General features: G+C 47.1%; 1 protein-coding gene across 3 annotated transcripts in view; it reads right to left on the reverse strand.

The window, feature by feature from the left end:
- The window catches only part of HDX (highly divergent homeobox), a 124,208-nt gene that overhangs the window by 44,141 nt on the left and 63,277 nt on the right, over positions 1-16,790 (reverse strand). For 2 of the 3 annotated variants that reach the window (XR_012647262.1, XM_075007603.1), the window contains exons 5-6: positions 15,848-15,994; positions 1,435-1,642 (exon numbers count right to left, since the gene is read on the reverse strand). Coding sequence is in view for 1 of the 3 variants with exons in the window: in XM_075007603.1 (XP_074863704.1) it covers positions 1,435-1,642; positions 15,848-15,994 (355 nt within the window). In the remaining 2 variants the exon portion in view is untranslated. The remainder of the gene's footprint in view (positions 1-1,434; positions 1,643-15,847; positions 15,995-16,790) is intronic. The other variant, XR_012647263.1, reaches the window with a different exon arrangement.

Genomic DNA, 16,790 nt, shown 5'->3' on the forward strand with positions numbered 1-16,790 from the left:
ACACACGCACAGAGTTTAGGTGACCTCCAAATAGCCCAGCATTACTTTCTCTTTTGTGCAATTCTCCACATTGTTACGAGGCTGTTTAAAGAGGCTTTAACAGTATTGTAGATTTGTTTGGACTGGACTGTTTCTATTGCATTGTAACTTCAGTTCAATGTCATGACTGTGTATTTGAGTTCATCTAGAGAAGCCACTTGCAGCTCAGTCAGCACTTAGCTGAGGCCCATGTGACATCCTTCGGGTGGTAGCTAGGGTAAGGTGGGAGGGGCACTTGCCCCAAGCACAGAGCCAACAGAAGGGGTGTGCAAAAATGAAGCTATCTCAACCCCTCCCCACCACCAGGGATTTGACTCAGCAACATTGGCAGAAGACCAGGGAGCTCAATGCCCCTCTAAACCACACAAGTTCACAGGTCCAGTGACCCTGGCACTAGGACTACAGTGGCAGGCAGGCAAGGTGGGTTGTAGAGATAGGAAACCAGCTGGCACAAAACAGGGGGATGTAAGGAACTAGAGTGGTCTGTGTGGGGGACAGACTCTGGAGAGGAGGATTTGTGCCTGGGGGCAGTCCCTGGAAGGGTGGGTGGGTAGATCTAGGTACTAGAGCACAGTCCCTGGATGAGGGTGGTTGAGTGCTGTGGTGTCAACCCTTGAGGGGACTAGATCTAGGCAGGAACAGTCTGCCCTGGACAAGGCACCTTGCCTCTGTATGACAGGCACCTCTGGATGCTGAGAGTAACCAGATGAGTTGGACGACTGGGGCATTCCTTGTCTTGGGGGACAGGGCAGGACTTTCCATCTTTGCCAGCATGCATCCTCACTGCAGCAACAGCATGGAAGTGAGGGTGGCAATACACCATGCTATGCCACCCTGACATAAATTAATTCATTTTACTAGTTAATGTTTTGACTTATGTTGTTAAATTAAAATGCTCTTCACAGACATTTGCTAGTGTTGAAATGAAGGGTACTATATCTGTTTAACTTGTACAGATGTCATGTAACACATTTTAAAGCTTCTTTATGTTTAAAGATCTACATATATTTTTATACATATCGTGTGGATGCAGCCCACATAACGTAGAGGGCTGCATATGCAGTCCACAGGGGTAAATAGGTTGAGAAACACTGATCAAGAGAAACTCTATTTACTTTAGTGTTTTATAAAAAATGTTAAAAAGTGCTCAGTGCTCTTATTACAGTTTGCAAAAATCTACATAATCTCAAAAATGTGCCTCTCCAGCTTAACAAAGACAATGCCAAATTCCTAGCTTTAAAAAATACTGGTTTGAGTTTCAGAAGGCTGCTCATTTCATAGATAAGAAAAAGCAACTATTTCAGACACTTCCGAATGTGCTCACCAGACGGGAATGAAAAGCACACAAATGGCAGAATAAAATTAACAGAACAGTACAACTGCAGTTTCAAATACCTTGTGAACTTCCTTCAGATAAGCAGATTGAAACTTCATCATTCCTATCATTGTCATCTCCCACTTCAGTAGCAGTTTCCTCTCCTGAAGTAACTGCTGATTTAGCACTAGATTCCAGATGGTCACAGAAATCAGCAGGGCCTCCTCTAGGGGGTGGGACTTCAATCCCCATTAAACGATATTTTCGTCTTCGATTACCAATCCAAGTCTTGCAGAGGGAAACACAAATGGATGATATCAGAAAGAGTAACAAAATTCACAGACCTAAAACCAAGAGTAATGAACGTTTCTAGGTGACAGGGAGAAGACAAGGCATTTGGTTTAGTCTCCCCTGCTCTACTACATGTCAGTAGAACAAAGAAGCCCAAAACCCAATAGATCTGTCCAGCTTGGGATTTCCCACAGCATAGTCCTCTCCATAAAAGGGATGTAGCCAGAGAAAAATGGATTGCCCAGAGCATTGCTATGCTTTGGCTTTCCACTGTTATAAAAATATGAAATAGGACTTATCATTTAATTTGCCCAAGTAGGTTGTGGCATCTCCATCAATGAAGATTTTAAAGAGATTAGATAAACACCTCTCAGGGGTGGTCTAGATAATATTTAGTTCCGCCACTAGTGCTGAGGACTGGACTAGATGAACTCTCAAGGTCTCTTCCAGTCCTTTTTGTTCCCTTTGCATTCAGATCAGGCAACTTCATCTATTCTGCCTGGGTGTCATCAGGGGAGTCTTGGGAATCATTTTCCATGCCCAGTCCAAGCATGACAATCTGATCACATTCATGGGCTGTGAGGGAAAAAGAATATGCTCAGTTATCCTGTGCAGATGGTACCTGCAGAATCTGGTCAGAATTAGGAGTTGAGAAACACTGTAGCACACTCAATGAAGATGGAATCCTCAGAGATTTTTAGCAGCTATCTATAATCAAGAAGTCTCTAACGAACATGTGAAAATTGTGATTTTTGTCAAAGTTTTATAATTTGGCCAAAATTGGGCAGATTTCCACAGAGACGCAAGAAGCACATTCCTCTGATAAATTCTGAGTCCTGGCTCCAAAGCATAGGTGTACCAAAAGTTGAAAAAATTGCCAGAATCTTTTAACAGAGGCAAAACAATGTAAATTTTCCTTGTTTCATTCCCAGCAAGAGCTGAACCATTTTGTCTGGAGAGGAAAAACACCTGAAGAAACCCAGTATGTAAAATTTGAGGCCAAAGTGTTATATTTTGGTGAAACTTTAAGAAACTGAAAATAGAATCTTCCAATGCAAAGGGCTCAGTAATTAATAGACAGGGATACCCATTTTATCTATCAGAACGCTATGCTGTGTGTAGCTTTGTTCAAATCAATTCCTTTGGAAACAAAATCACTTTAAAAAGTTTAAACTGATTAATCTTCACATTGTTTCTTGCCATATTTATCTTGGACAATATAATCCTTCTCCTAGACATTTTCATAAAAAAGAATGTACCAGTTAATGTTTTGACTTATTTTGCTAATTTAAAGTGCTCTTGGCAGACACTTGCTAGTGCTGAGATGAAAAGGTAAAGGGGCAAAACTGAGAATTTAAAACAGTGAGTATAATCTGAAGCATTTTCTCAGAAACTACTCACCCATAACTTTAACTTCCTTATCCTTAAAAACAACAAGAACTCCTGTGGCAATTTATAGATTAACAGATTTTTTGGACTGTAAGCTTTTGTGAGCAAAGACCCACTTCATTAGACAGTTGACAAAGTGGATCTTTGCCGACAAAAGCTTATGCTCCAAAAAAAATCTCTTAGTCTATAAAGTGCCCCAGGACTTCTTGTTGTTTTTGTGGATAAAGACTAACAAGGCTACCTATCTAATTCCTCATCCTTATAGCAGCAATGCATTTTGATAACTACTGCAGGGTTTCTACAATAGTACCACAGCTGAGTGTTTCCTTATGTGAGTGTGCTTGCTTCTCTCCTCTCCCCATTCCACATTGAAAAAAATCTGACACGTTATCGGAACATATGGACAAAGCAGACTGTTTATTTTTCTGCTTTCAAAATTCTGCCAAAATAGAAACATGTATTCACTACTGTATGTTGAAAAATGGCCTTTGAAATACACGTAACCACTTCTGTATCATTCAAAGTTAAAACTGGAGAAGATATGTGCCAGGTATGTACAGGCTTTCCTATAGCAAACACTCCACTGATTAGTTTGGAGAAGTGGATTGAGAAATGCACACAAATATATGCATTTCCCTTTTCCTTAAACCAGCTTGCTTAACTCCAAGGAGGAATACTGATCTAAACAACATATTCTATCTCCTTGAAAAATTCAACACTCTACAAAGAACACAAACTTTAATTATCTACAAACTCCCATTGTCATGCAAGTGTTCTCTATTCCTCAAAATTATTTTGAAATTATGAAACTGTGCAAAGAATGTTTTTCTTTTCATTCGTCTTGTCCTCCCAAGACACTCAGATGTCTGAGAACTCAGGTCATCACTATAAAAGCTTTTATAATGTCAAACACTGAACTTTGGTATGAATGAATAAATCAGTTAAGAGAATAAGGTTTAAGACTAAACAAATTTCTATTTAAACACAAAGTTAGGAAATTAATCGAAAAGGAAATGAAAGAAGTACTGGACAAGTGAATAAGTTTTTGGTATAGAGATCTTGTGTTTGAGATTATCACCAAATAACCATAGTTCTATGTGGTTCCTTGGAAACACGTGGAAGAAAAGAAAGAAAGCAGGGTGTCTAAACATATGTAAGATTAATGTACAGTGTACAATCACAATTCCTTCGGAATCGCTGGAACCAGGGGACAAACTGAACCACTGAACCTGAAAGAACTGAATATGATGGATTTTGATGGTGCACAGGGGCGGAAAGTCACTCTTATGTGAGAAAGAAAGAGCAATAGTTTTTCCTCATGTTTTGCATTAGAGAATTCTAATTATATATGGTGCCATGCTTATAGATTATGTACGTGTGCATTTCCAGTGCTAAAATGTTTCTTTTTGGTATGTATCTTAAAGAAAAATGATGCACCTTAAAAAGCTACTCAAGGGAGTAAAGGCTGGGATACAGCGTACTGAATTAAATCAAAAGTAAATAAAAAATATATAAAATACCATTTATTTTGGTTACACTTCTTCACAGACTGAAAGAACAGGGAATATTTATTTTAGTTTCGTGTAACTGCACCTAACTGCTATGATGCAAGTTTAGAACATTCTTCTTTGAAACAACGTAACCAAGGAATTATTAATTCATTAATTACAGAAACTACTTCCAAACAAAATCTTTTGTTACCTAAAAGTTAAGGCTGAGAAGTACTTATCTAAACAATATACTCAAAGAAAACATTAAAAAAATTGCAGTCAAGTAGCACTTTAAAGACTAGCAAAATAGTTTATTAGGTGAGCTTTCATGGGACAGACCCACTTCTTCAGACCACTGGTCTGGCTATGGTCTGAAGAAGTGGGTCTCTCCCATGAAAGCTCACCTAATAAACTATTTTGCTAGTCTTTAAAGTGCTACTTGACTGCTTTTTGTTTTGATAGTGTATAGACTAGCACGGCTTCCTCTCTGTTACTATTAAAAAAATTGTCACAAACTAAGTAAGGCTAAATACAAAGTTTTGACACCAGATTTAAAATGAAGGCAAACTGCAAATGTATGTCCACTGAACAATCTCAATAATCTTAACTCTGTCCTTGCAGTGTTGCCAGCCTCTAATCTTTCATGCTTTGTGCCTTTCATAGCTAGGTCCCGTTCCTGAAAAACTTCTAAATGATAACATCTGTTATTCTAATATTGTGGACATTTAAGAAGAGCTTTCAGAAGTTTGCTAGTTGTGGCAAAAGACTACTTTCATTTTAATATATCCATGTTGTGACCCAGGAGCAACACCACATCAATTGCCTTATCTCCATGTAAAGTTGGAGAGGTTGGAGTGTAGGCCTACCAGATTTATACACAGAGAAATGCTAACTCTGTGCTAAAAAATACTTGTAATTGTCACTTCAATTATACTGGCATTTACATATCACAGCACCTTCAAAACTTGAACATGCATAGGCACTTTTTAAAAAAAACTGAAGAGGGAGTGACAGACATCTCACTGGTACTTGTAAAATTAGGTATTCACAAAACGTATTTTCTTTTATAAATGGTATATGTTTGTAAAGTAGATCAGACTTTGCTCAGCTCTTGTATGATCGAGAGCAGTGCATTCCAGCAGAGGTTGTTACTGCAAACACAGATTTAGGCTACCCTCAAAATAGCTCAACTACTAACCAAACTGTTTCCGCAAGGTATGGGTCTCCAGCAGGCCTGCCAATGATGGGCAGGGGAGGAGCAGGTAAAGGGGGCAAGTGCCCTGGGACCCAGTGATTCAAAAGAGCCTAAGACACCCAGCTGCCACTGTGGCAGTGGCTGGAACCCAGGTCCTTTTAAAATCAGTCCCAGAACCCCAGGAAGAAGTGAGGGCTGCCCAGGCGAAGCCTGGCCCAGCTCTGCCCATTCCACTCAAGGCCTTGCTCCTGTAAGGAGCCGCTCCCTTCCGAAACTACCTTGCCCAGGGCCCAGCAAATCTGTTGGTTCTATTGATCTCCAGGGTGGCTAAGGACACATAGTCTTTGGATAATTGATTGCAAAGCAGTCTTCTTTCCTCAGCAAGGCACCTTTTTACCAGTGCAAATAACAATCCCTAGTATAACAACAATAAAAAAAAATCTCTTATAGCAAGATAAAGAGCATCCCAAACTATGTTGCCTTGCAATTGAGATGATCTTAAGTTATGCACCCAGCTTATGGTGATTCACAAGCTGCTGAAAGCAGTTTAAGCATTCTTTGAATGTGACATAAATAGCCCCACACAAACACACACTTTATTAACACAAGCCCACACATACACACTGACACTCTTCACTACATTATGCTATAATATTGTCTGACAGACTTACTCTGTGCTTGTTAACTGTTTCTTCTGAACTCACTCTCTGCCTCCCTCTGCTGCTATGTTGTTTCTACTTCTCCATCTGTTTCTAGACAGGGCACGACACTGCTACAGCTGCTGTCAGTGGACTGCTCAGACAAGCTTTGCTCTTCTCTGTCCTTCTTGTCTGTCAGCACCTTTTCTCTCCTCCTATCAGCTCACTGACATGCTGACTTTTATAATATCACACCAGAGCTTTTAAGTCACTTTGATAATATCTTCCTGTCAAATTCTTACTGAATGTGATGTTGGCAGTGAGCACATGCACACTCCCCACCAGTCCTATTTCCACCCTGCAGTTGTCTACCTTAGGGTTTTGATCTGCTGACCTATTCCCTACTTTGGTTTTTCCACCACTTCTATGCTGTTTAACTGAGGTAAACATTCTCCTACTCATGGGCCGCGTCTACACGTGCCGGCTACTTCGAAGTAGCAGCGCCAACTTCGAAATAGTGCCCGTCACGGCTACACGTGTTGGGCACTATTTTGAAGTTGATATCGATGTTAGGCGGCGAGACGTCGAAGTCGCTAACCCCATGAGGGGATGGGAATAGCGCCCTACTTCGACGTTCAACGTCGAAGTAGGGAATGCGTAGTCGTTGCGCGTCCCGCAACATCGAAATAGCGGGGTTTGCCATGGCAGCCATCAGCTGAGGGGTTGAGAGACGTTCTGCCCAGCCCCTGAGCTCGATGGTCGCCGCGTGCAGCGGCCCCTTAAAGCTCCCCGCCCCCTGCCTTCCTGTGCAGGAAGCTGAGAGAGCATGCAGGTGGCAGCACAGCCACGAGGCCGGCCTGCACGCTCCTCCGTGCCCACACACACCCACCCGCCGCGATGGCCGCCCCCCAGCCCCCAAGCGCCCCCAGGGGACTGCCCCCAAGGGGAGCCAGGGCTCCCAGCCCAGCAGCCAGGCGGGGAAGCGGCAGCGGGGCCCCTCCTGGACGGAGGCTGAGCTTTGGGACCTGCTGGGGCTCTGGAGTGAGGAGGAGGTGCTCCAGGTAATGGGGAGCAAGAGGCGGAATGCGGATGCGTTCGCTTGGCTGGCCGAGGGCCTGACCGCCCGGGGTCACCCTGCCCGCGCTCTGGATCACGTACGCAGTAAAGTGAAGGAGCTGCGGCAGGGTTACGCCTGGGCCCGGGATGCAACCGGCTGATCTGGGGCTGCCCCCGTCACTTGCCCCTTTTACAGGGAGCTCAGGGCCATCCTGGGCCCCCGGCACACCTCCTCCCCTCCGGCCACTCTTGATACCTCGGCCGACGAGCCCAGCAGGCCCCGGAGGCGGAGTCTGCCCCGGAGGCAAGCCCCGCACCCCGGGGGACCCCCCAGGGGCACCAGAGGAGGAGGGGGAGGGGGAGTCATCCTCCAGCGACGCCAGCCTGTGGATCGCCATCCCATCCCGGAGCTCCAGTAGAGCGTCCGCCTACCGGGTGTCCCCTGACCGTGGGAGTGGACCATCAGGTATGTACCCCCCCCCGGTGCACACCCCCGGGGTTGAGGGGCGGGGGTAATAGATATGACCAGGGCCCTTCACATGCCCAGATGACCATGGCCCCAAGGACAGCAGTGGCATGTCCCTCAGAAGAGTGCATCAGCCCCTGCCCCCCCAGCACGACAGTGCCATGCCCCATCCCCAGGGCTGGGGGGAGCGGAACCTCTAGGGTCCCCCAGGGGGAGTGGATGGGACACCCATCAGCAGCAGCATCTCCCGGGGACGGGGATGGGCAACCAGCAGCAGAGGGGTGGGGGGACAAGGGCCACGGCTCGGGGCCCACACTAACGGCTGTCTCCACTCTTCTTCCCCCCCGTGTTCCGCAGCTGCACCATCGGAAGGACCAGAGAGCGCCGGCGAGGTGTCAGTGGTCCCGGAGAGCCCACCAGGGCCATCACTCCAGGCCAGCCCCTCGGCGGAGGACCGACCAGCCCCACAGTGGGGATGATGGCAGACCCAGCACCACCACCCGACGGCAACGGACCCCCAGCTGCTGGCCATCCATCGTCAGCAGCTGGAGGTTGCCGAGCAGCGGCTGCGGGTGGAGGACCGCCGCCTCCAACTCCAGGAGCGGGCACTGGCCTGGCGCCAGGAGGCATGGGGGGCCTCTATGCGGACATTCGACCGTATCGCTGACTACCTTGTCCCCTATGCCGCGCCGGCCGCCGCTGCGCCCGCCCTGCCTGCTCCACCCGCTGCGCCACCCACCATCACACCACCACCCGCCACTGAGGGCCCTTCCACCGAGGGGGATCTGGGGCCAGCTGACACCCGCCGGCCATATCTACTGGTCCACCGGGCCCCCAGCCAGCCCCGGCCAGGGCTGAGGCCAAGGCGTGGGTCACGGCCGCCCACCCCCAGCGCTGGACATTAGGGGGTGTGGGGCCCAGGGTGTGGGGCCCAGGACGTGGCCCCCCCCCGCCTTTGTATATATTCCCCCCAGTTTAATGTTCTTTTGTAAATAGTTTTTATATTAGACCCCTCTTGTTATGCTGATCCTTGCTCTCCATCTACATAGTTTTCCCCTTCCTTGTCTTCCCCTTTCATCTTACCTTATTTATAATACATATATATAATTTTGATTTTGCCTGTAAATAGTTAGTCTTTATAATAATAATAAGAGTTCTACAGATATTTGATTTGACAAACAAATGTCTGCTTTTATTTACAAGAAAGGTGGGGGGGTGTGCTCTTGGGTGCTCTGTGGTGTGGGCGTTGGGGCAGGGAGTGTTGTGGAGGATGGGGGGGGGTGCAATGGGGGGCCTGCCAGCGTTCACCCCGCGGCCTCGTCGAACTGGGCCCGCAGGGCCTCCCGGACCTGGGTCCCTTCAGGGTCCACCTGGCAACTGGGGGCAGCGGGTGGCTGCACATTGGCCCTGCCAGCCTCCACAGCCCAGCCCTGAAAGTAGGCCTCCCCCTTGCTCTCCACCAGGTTGTGGAGGGCACTGCACGCGCCCACAATCTGGGGGATGTTGGTGGGGCCCGCATCAAGGCGGGTGAGGAGACACCTCCAGCGCCCTTTGAGGCGTCCAAATGTGCGCTCCACTACCTGGCGCGCGTGGTTCAGGTGTAGGTTGAAGTGCTCCTGGCTGGCTGACAGGTGGCCCCTGTAAGGGTGCGTGAGCCAGGGCCAGAGGGGGTATGCAGACGCAGAGAGGCATGGTGGTGTCCCCCACAGGGATCTCCCACTGGGGGATGTAGGTCCCTGCCTCCAGCCAGCGGCACAGGCCCGAGTTCCGGAATACCCAGGCATCATGGGTGCTGCCAGGCCAGCCCACATAAATGTCCACGAAACGGCCCCGGCTGTCCACCAAGGCCTGGAGGACCACAGAATGGTAGCCCTTCCTGTTTAAGTAGCGTCCTCCACTGTGCTCCGGGGTGCGGATGGGGATGTGGGTCCCATCCAGAGCCCCGAAGCAATTGGGGAAGCCCAGGGTGGCAAACCCTGTGATGGCGGCATCTGGGTCCCCAAGCCTCATGAGCCTGTGGAGGAGCAGGGCATTGATGGCGCGGACGACCTGCAGGGGAAGCACATGGGAGAGCACCAATGAGGGGTGTGCAGTGTGTGTGGCTCTCCCCTGCCAGGGCCCCCCTCCCCTGCCAGGGCTCCCCTCCCCCTCCCCCCGTGGGTCCTCTTACCTCCATGAGGACAGACCCGACGGTGGCCTTGACGACGCCAAACTGCTGGCCCATGGATCGGTAGCTGTCTGGAGTGGCCAGCTTCCAGACAGCGATGCCGACCCGTTTCTCCACAGTGAGGGCACGCCGCATGAAGGTGTCCTGGTGCCTCAGTGCAGGGGTGAGCCACGGGCATAGCTCCGGAAATGTCTGCCAGCTCATGTGAAAGTTCTGGAGCCAGCGGTCGTCGTCCCACTCTCTGAGCACCAGCCGCTCCCACCAGTTGGTGCTGGTGGGGTAGCTCCACAGCCGGCGGCGTATGAGGCGGGGGGGGTCGGGGTGCTGCAGGGTTGGGGGTTGCATCCTCCTCCCCTGCGGGCAGCTCCTCCTCTGTGGCAAGGAGGTGCTCAGCTGCCTCCTGCATGGCATGGAGTAGGGCGAGCACTGCTCCTACAGGGGCGGCTGGGCGGACCTCTGGCTGCTGCTGCTGCTGGGGGTCCATGCCTGCGTCGCTCGAGGTGTGCATGCCTATGGCTCTGCAGACCGCGTGCTGTGCAGGCTGCGTGTGTCTGGGAGGGGCCCTTTAAGGGAGCGGCTAGCTGTTGCCCCGGAAGCGCTAGTCCGCCCTGTGACCCTGTCTGCAGCTGTTCCTGGCACCATTATTTCGATGTGTGCTACTTTGGCGTGTAGACGTTCCCTCGCAGCGCTCATTTCGATGTGGTGCTGCCCAACGTCGACGTTCAACGTCGACGTTGCCAGCCCTGGAGGACGTGTAGACGTTATTCATCAAAATAGCCTATTTCGATGTCGCTACATTGAAATAAGCTATTTCGATGTAGCATGCATGTGTAGACGTAGCCATGAAGTGTCATGAAGCCTACCGTTTCCAAGTACTGGAGCGACTTGTGTGTGTGCAAAAGGAAGTCAGGAATACAAAAGAGTCTGTGAATTTCTCTGGTATCAGTATAATTATTACTGATGGGATTAAGGAGTTCATCATGATTATACAGGAACAAGAGGGAGGCAAGAAGTGATGGTCTTCCATCCAGACTCCTCTTTTACAGTCAGCGTACTGTTGTCCAATCACAAGTGCCACAGACGGGAGTCAAAAACATTATGCAATTTCTATCGCTGAACATGGCTTTTCTGATAAGCAAAAAGCCTGATGCTGAAAGCAAAAACCTAACAGCCAGATAAAAGTACACAACTGATTTCACTGGCATCCTGAGGCATATTGTGACTTGTAAAATTAAAAGGATCAAACTCCATCCAAGATGTGCTATTAAATAAATGATTTTTCCTCTAATGCCTATAACATATAGATTTACTAATCCCCAGAGAGTGCAACACCATGCTCAGTATTAGATAGTTTCCATGTACTGGTGTTAACCACCTAAATAGTTGAGAAAACATAATACCTTCGCAGCAGCCTAAATCCCAGTCTGTTACATATAACCTGTCTGTCTCTCTTCTAGCACCCCCAGCCTCAAAACATTTGTAGCATTAAGTGTGAATGTAGTATTTTCTTAGTAATTAACCTTCAAAAATGAATTAATGTACACGACTATATTTTTTCCAGCTCTAAACTTTCCTATTTTCACGAAGTACTGATCTATACTTAATGGCTACGTCTACACTAGCCCCAAACTTCGAAATGGCCACGCAAATGGCCATTTTGAAGTTTACTAATGAAGCACTGAAATGCATATTCAGCGCTTCATTAGCATGCGGGGGCCGCGCCACTTTGAAACTGACGCGCCTCGCCACCGCGTGGCTCCTCCCAATGGGACTCCTTTTTGAAAGGACCCCACCTACTTCGAAGTCCCCTTATTCCCATCAGCTCATGGGAATAAGGGGACTTCGAAGTAGGCGGGGTCCTTTCAAAAAGGAGCCCCGTCGGGACAAGCCGCGCGGCGGCAAGGCGCATCAATTTCAAAGTGCCGCGGCCGCCCGCATGCTAATGAAGTGCTCAATATGCATTTCAGCGCTTCATTAGTAAACTTCAAAATGGCCATTTGCGTGGCCATTTTGAAGTTTGGGGCTAGTGTAGACATGGCCAATGTGACAGACTACCTCCCAGAAGTGGTGATTTTGGCCGTGTCTACACATGCACGCTACTTCGAAGTAGCGGCGCCAACTTCGAAATAGCGCCCGTCACGGCTACATGTGTTGGGCACTATTTCGAAGTTGAAATCGACGTTAGGTGGAGAGACGTCAAAGTCGCTAACCCCATGAGGGGATGGGAATAGCGCCCTACTTCGAAGTTGAACGTCGACGTAGGGCACGTGTAGATGATCTGTATCCCGCACCATCGAAATAGCGGGGTCCGCCATGGCGGCCATCAGCTGAGGGGTTGAGAGACGCTCCCCCTCCAGCCCCTGCGGGGCTCTATGGTCACCGTGTGCAGCAGCCCTTAGCCCAGGGCTTCTGACTGCTGCTGCTGCAGCTGGGGATCCATGCTGCATGCACAGGGTCTGCAACGAGTTGTCGGCTCTGTGGATCTTGTATTGTTTAGTGCAACTGTGTCTGGGAGGGGCCCTTTAAGGGAGTGGCTTGCTGTTGAGTCTGCCCTGTGACCCTGTCTGCAGCTGTTCCTGGCACCCTTATTTCGATGTGTGCTACTTTGGCGTGTAGACGTTCCCTCGCAGCGCCTATTTCGATGTGGTGCTGCCCAACGTCGAAGTTGAACGTCGACGTTGCCAGCCCTGGAGGACGTGTAGACGTTATTCGTGCACGTGTAGACGTAGCCTTTATGTCCCATTTTTAAAGGAACATTTCCATATTTAAGGCCTCCTGCAAGTGTCCTAGCTTTTTTTAAAAAACAGGCAAATTGTCCCATATTTTCTGACTCCCCTGATCAGTACTGGTGGATTAGGTTGCTGGCTAGATCCTTGAACACCAGTCACCTGCCCACCTCTAGTCAATGGGGGAGGTCCAGGAGTATAGGTATGCAAAGCAGGTGGCAGGGTGAGAATACAACACATGAGGCAGCTGCTCCCCCTATTGGTCTGTCATTGCAGCTCGTGCTGCAAACCAGCTCTCAACCAGGAGGACCCTGTCCCAGGGTCCTGTTTCTACGTGGTAGACAGCAATGGTTCATGTGTACAGGCAGGTGGCAGCCAGCAGCCAGTCATATATCATCTATGCTACCCATTCATCAGCCCTATGCTTCCCCTCTCACTGTCTTCTCTGCTGTGCCCCTTCAGCCTTCTAACCCCCTGTTCTGCTGCTCCTTCATAGGTCCCCCCGCCAGCAGGACACCTCTGGTCCCTGCACTACAGAGAGATCCAGCCCTTGATTGGATCATTGAGCTTATCAATAACCTGGGCAGCAGGCTCCTTCCTTTCCCATGGGCTCTGGCTGGGCCAGTGCTCTGGCAAAGTCCAAGACCCTCTATCCCAGGGCACTGGCCAGGAAGAGCTACATTCTGCATGTGCTCAAGTCCTGCACAGCACTGGCAGAGAGAAGCCTCTCTGTCCCTTGCTAAGCTCTGGAGTAGCAGGAGGGTGTTGGGAAGCAATTTCTAGCTCAATAACACTCTAAATCTGCCAGGTCCACAGCAGCCAGCAAGACAAGGTTAGCACTCTCTTCACTCATTCCCACCTCCTGCCCTGAGTCCTGCTCCATCCCCAAGGGTTCCCTTCTCTGTCCCGTAGGATGTCCTTCACTGCTAAGCCACTTCTCTGGCAAAATTCTCTGAAGGCCTTGCAGTCAGGTTCTCTAGGCCTGGTGCACAATACTTCCCCAGGATTTAACCTCTTCCTATGGAGGCTGTAGCCAGGAAATAGGAGACAGCTAGGTTATCTTGGTGGCCAGCAGCAGACTGATACCTTGTGGACAGGAAGGGTCAAGCTGTTTGCAGCTACGCTGGAGCAGTGTCAAGGAGGAAGAGATGAGCTGGGCAGGTAGCAGTCAGCCACCCTGCAGCTGGAAGCAGCTCCCATCCCTTCCTTCCTACACAGTGACAGAAGTCTGCTCCTGGCTGCATTCTGGTGAGAACACTGGCAGAAATCTGAGGCAGTAACATGTGACCCCCTCCTTATTCTCCACACACATGCTGCCCCAGGAAGATGCTGTGCCAGACACCAGAAGATGTGGATCCATTTATGATCCCCACCAGATATAGAGGGCAAAAAACGGTCAGGTCAGGTCAGTCTCTCCCCAACGAGAGAGAGGCATGGGAGTGTGTGTGTGTCACCCCTCCTCCTTTGACTCCTATGGCTTTGAAGAAGGTAAATAAAAAGAACCCATTTATTCAGTATTTCTTTTTGAACAGGGGCTCAGTCAAATTGATGTTAATTTGTATGTTTGTACAACTGATTGCTGTTTAACTCACTTGAATATGAGAATTATGCCAGGTGTCCCATATTCAGATTAGGGAAATATGGTCATCCTACTTCTATGGCACAAATGGATTAAAGTAAAAAAAATACATGTTTTGGTCACATAATAGTAAATACCTAATCCAAAAATTCAAGAATTGTAAATGACAATTACTTCAAAATGTTTATTTTAATTTAATGTGGATATGATGAAAATATCACACACAGCTCCCCCTTGTGGTTTATAAGTAACTATAAATGCTACATAATTAGATAATTATTTTCATTATTGTAATGCTTAGGAGAATTCTTAAAGAAAGATGAAACATTAAGTTAACTAAAATGAAAGTTAGCTTGGATTCAAGATGAAACAATAAATCCTGTGACTAACAGTTACTTGTCAGAATCATGAAAAGTGAAGGTCAAAGTAACTCGTCACATCCCCCTTACTGCTAATAAAAAAAACTATTCTCTACTTTCTATTGTCCTGTATTTTTTCCAAGTTACTTTAAAACAAGTCAGGCAAAGAACTTCCATCACCTGTTTTGTCAGACTGGTTCAATATTTGTAAAAACAGTTCTAACTGCGCTCCTCCTTAGTCATCACACAGCCAAACTACACGGACTAAGTTGTTTTAAATTTACTTCCTCCATCCCCAAACTGGTCTAAATTCCTCATACCTTGCTATTAGTCAGGATTCAGAATTCTAGGCCTCACTTTAGGCAGAGTTTCATTATTATTGACTTAAGAGACTATCACTTTCTCAACCCATGAATATTAGACATCCATATAGATTCTACCCATATGTAACCACCATTTTGATGACAGTTCTTCAATTCTGCCTTCTACTACCGTTCAGAGATTCCAATTTCTACACCCCTGGAGTATCTCCCCACTGGTGTCCAGTGTCAGTCTACTATTTTCTTCAGCTGTACTGCACGTCTCTCTAAAATGACCAACCACAGCAACCCTACATTCATTTTTCTTCCCTAAGGAAATCATTGATCACTATGTGGGTTACTACATGGAAATTCCCCAGCATCCCTCAGAATAACCTTTGCCCTCTGTCACATCTCATCCAAGCATTCCCCTCTTTAACCCTTCCCACCTGCTTTTGATCAAATTTCTTGCACGTTTTTGATGATTTTACACCAAAAGCACAGTCTTATCCCTAGCTGGACTTTGTATTTCAATACGATCATAATTGCTAGTTCTTTTCAATCTTCTACGATACGCCCACTCCTTTAAAATCTTATATCAATTCCACTGTAAATGGAACGTCAAATGTTTTCTAGAGCAGTTCTTGTGACTGATCAAAAAATCACCAGAGGGCTTTTATATATAGACTGGTGAAAGAGCACGAGTACATCCTAATGGTCCATGTATTATTTAATGTGAAATCTATTTCTGGCTAGCTCATGCAGTTTTAAAAAGATTTGTTTTATCTACGCTATTTTTGCTTCTGAAACAAGATAAGGGAGACTGTACAGTTCTTACCCGCACTATTTCACAGTCAACATTTAATTCTGCAGCAACAGCTTCAATTTTTTCTCTGCAGACTGAGCCCAGACTGGTCATGCCATTGTCCCAGTATTTCTTGAGAGTGGCTAAATCTCGGTCACTAAACTGTGTGCGATCTTGTAGCTGTCAAGACAAGAAGTCATGATTAGAAACAAACAAAACAAAAGTCTTTCAAGTGATGCTGTCTTGTTCACAAGGTACTTTGGAATTAGAAAACCAAATCATGTCATGGCCTTCCATTTCCTTTGTTTTTCCATTTTTAAATTCTCTCCAACTGGTTTTCCTGACAGTTTTTCAATCTATATTGGAACTGAGTTCTCTGGTATTCACTTCTGCCAGTGATATTAGAGCCAGTGGAAATTTTAAGTGTGCTAGCATTATTTAATTTCACCTTATTTGATTTTATTTTACTCTTGAGTAATCACAGGGTATATTTTTTGCTTTTTGCCTTCTCTTCACTCTATTCTGTATATTATTCCTTCGGGGAGGGGAAGTTAGCTATCTTTTTACCTTACTGAATGCAAAAATAAGGGCATCATTCAAAGGGTTCCAAAATCCCTTAAAGGGAATCGGATCATATTTATATGGTAGGCTCTGGAGTTTAAATTGTTTTCACCGTTTATTTATGATTTATCAAATACTGTGTTTTGATAAAACAACCTATGATATTAGACAGCCATAAGCAAGGACACTTGAAAATGTTGTGTGTGTTATACTGTCCTGCAAGTAAAACAATTAGCTCTGGTAACACCTGCTCATCCAACATTTTAACCATGGTTTCCATTTCCTCATACTAACAAACAGATTTACCATCTCTTGCTGCCAAGAAACCATAGAAGCAGCTATTTTTAAAACCTGTATAAAGAGACAGCAGCAACACATCTGCACGTGCTTAGCTACTTATTATTTACATCAGTTA

This window comes from Carettochelys insculpta, chromosome 13 (genome assembly GCF_033958435.1).
Source record: "Carettochelys insculpta isolate YL-2023 chromosome 13, ASM3395843v1, whole genome shotgun sequence".
Lineage (NCBI taxonomy): Eukaryota > Metazoa > Chordata > Testudines > Carettochelyidae > Carettochelys > Carettochelys insculpta.